This window comes from Egretta garzetta, unplaced genomic scaffold, assembly GCF_000687185.1.
Source record: "Egretta garzetta isolate BGI_Z169 unplaced genomic scaffold, ASM68718v1 scaffold48, whole genome shotgun sequence".
NCBI lineage: Eukaryota > Metazoa > Chordata > Aves > Pelecaniformes > Ardeidae > Egretta > Egretta garzetta.
Window position 1 is genome coordinate 487,553 of NW_009260595.1, and position 2,752 is coordinate 490,304.

At 41.1% G+C, this 2,752-nt stretch overlaps 1 protein-coding gene across 1 annotated transcript in view; it reads right to left on the bottom strand.

The window, feature by feature from the left end:
* Positions 1 to 2,185, bottom strand: part of LOC104131513 (band 4.1-like protein 5) — a 35,248-nt gene extending 33,063 nt beyond the window's left edge. The window contains 1 exon segment of the mRNA XM_035900234.1: positions 2,006 to 2,185. Coding sequence (XP_035756127.1) covers positions 2,006 to 2,185 — 180 coding nt within the window.
* Between the last annotated feature and the right edge of the window lie 567 nt (positions 2,186 to 2,752).

Below are 2,752 nucleotides of genomic sequence, written 5' to 3' on the forward strand. Positions count from 1 at the left end.
CTTTCCCTGGCCGTGAACTAACCTGTTTGCTAAGTGATTCACTCTTAAGAAATACTTTCTGTTATTTATTTTTTTTTAATAAAACAATTTCACAGAACTTAGGTAGACAATGGGACTACACACAACTGAACTGGCAGACCGGAGGGCACCTTGCTGAGATAACAAGAGTTCATTTTAAACCAAATCTACAGCCAGCAAAGCAACAGAATCAGCCTTGGAAAAGGTGTTAGCTCAAAGAGGACAACAGTTCTCAAGGAAAATTTTTGTAAAAGAAAAAAAAAACTCCTCTCCATCCTGTCTTCCCCCGCTTTTTTCTTTCAAGAGTCAACCCCAAAATAGGAACAATGCAAATGAAGACACAAGAATAAACACATTAAGGAGTCTGAAATGAAACATTCAATCTACTTTTAATTTATTGTATTTTAATCATCAGAGGAACTGTACATATCAGCCACTGCTGATGAACTGCAATTACTGCATCTAGCTATGTTCATTTCTTGTGTTTGTTTACTGTTACTTGTAACTTAAGATGTCCACAGACAAGGCTTTATGTTGACTTATAAAGAAAAAAGCAAGAGTGAAAAAAGTTTTCCATAGAAATAAATAGTTACTAGCGCACCCTGATCTAAGTTTTATAGTCCAGATGGCAGGTCATGACACCTCTTCAGGTTCAATTTATGCTCCTCAAAGCCTTAGAAATGTTGTTAGAGGCGCCAGGAATTTGCCTACAGAGCCAACTCCAGCTCCAAAGATTACTGCTCTGGTTATGTGGAGACACCAATTTAAACTTGAGTACTTTTTAAGTGTAACTCTTGCTATAAAGTGTTTGTGGGCATTCGTGTCCTCGAATCAAACATCCTAGGCACTAAGCAGCACTGGATATGTTCACTACATTGTTTCAGAGACGTACAAATTAGTTTTACTGCCCTCTATAAACGCCTATCTGTATAGTCATTTTGCAAATAAAGATGCCAAACTGTTTCTTCAACTCTAAATTACTTGGGGTTCTGGATATCACAGGCATTATTTCCACTCACTGTGCCTGCAACACCCCTCAATACTCTAACAATTCAAGCCTTCCTCAGACTACCTAACACTAAACCACTCTATAATTGTGCTTAAAATAAGAAAGGGAAGAAAGAAAAGCCGTTTCAAGAATGGCTGCTCCACACTCTCTTTCTAGCCAGCAGCTCCAACGTCAGTGCAACTGTTATTGCAGCCAAAATCCTACCGAACTAGTCAGAAGGTCTTGCAGACCCACAGCTTGTTAACTCAGCTATGTGAGCCCAAAACAAGTCACTAACAACTATAACACATGAACGTGGAAAAACAGAGCACATCCCTTCTATTGCTACTGTTCATCCTGTCGGCCAAAACCAGGTATATAATTAAGCAGAGCAGAACAAGACACGTGTATATTAAGGGAGCTTTAGAAATGTAAAGCAGTGGCTAACACCTCACTCCCAACAAAGCACTGTGCTATGAGACAATCCCTGCTATATAATCTGCCCTGAGGAGGGGAAGGAAGTAGAATTCTTCTCTTTACCTCCCCTCTCAAGCTGGCGCTAAAAACTGCATCCATCTCTGACGCAAAATCAAAACAAACAAAACCCCCACACAAATTACTGCTCATCCATCCTCTTCAACAGAATTACACCAAGAGATTCACCTTCCTTCTCAAGATGCATATGTAGCTCACCAAGAAAAAAACCACAATTCATCTGAAAAGTTACCCTCTTTAAGTCAAGCCTTAGCACAACAACTACACTAACGCTTAACGTATAAGGCACAATAACATCTAACAAAACACTCTCTAGTGTCAATGAACAAAGTTAACTATACCTTCAGTACTTTTTTATGACCAGTAACTTAGTGGACATCAAGTCCCAGGGTCGGTTGCTACGACAAATAGACAAGCCTTTACCTAACTTGCAAACAGCAAAAATCACGATCGAGATTGACACAAGCCAAGGGTATTTATGAAACAAACTCTTGTTACTCCTACCGGTAAGTCTACGCTGACATCTGTTCCATCCAGCAGTGCTACTCGGCAAGTAATGATGGATTTTGCATCCCCAGCTGCAGGGATGTGGGTTGCAGCTCTTTGGGCCTCTCTTAGCCGTTCCTTCTCCGCATGCTTACGCATAGACCGCCGTCCAAGGGTTCGACGGAAGAAGCTCAGCATCTTTGCTATGAAATCCAAGACAGAAAAAGAACATGTTAATGCTAGTTTTTCACAGAAAAAAGAAAAATATCAGCTTGCATTTAAAGTTCTTTGAAAACGCCAGACTGATAAAGATCTGTTAAGAGATTCAAACATACCTTTTGCGTCTTTGCATTTAAATAACCCAGTCTTTGGCTACTTTGAAAAAAACTCAATTCAAACCTCTGACGGTGGTTGAGGTGATTTTTGGGACAATCTGAAAGCACGTTAAGGAAAAAAACAGCGATCCTGTAGATCTCCTATAGTTAACTGCAATCATTAATACAAATGCTACCGCACTCTTCAATGGGACGGTGATGCACTCTCAAAGCCGGAAAGCGACTAAGAACTATGTACCACCAGCTGTTTTCTTGGCCGACGAATTCCATCTCTCGCATCAAAAAAAAAAAGTTACAAACGACCCTTCCTGCCCCAGAACTTCGCTTACAGACCAGGGACGCTGGTGCTGAGCCTTTCAAGGAAAGGCTTTGCACAGACTGGCGACCACCTACCTTTTGGGCACGGCCGTTGCCCGGCCCCCTGCGGCCA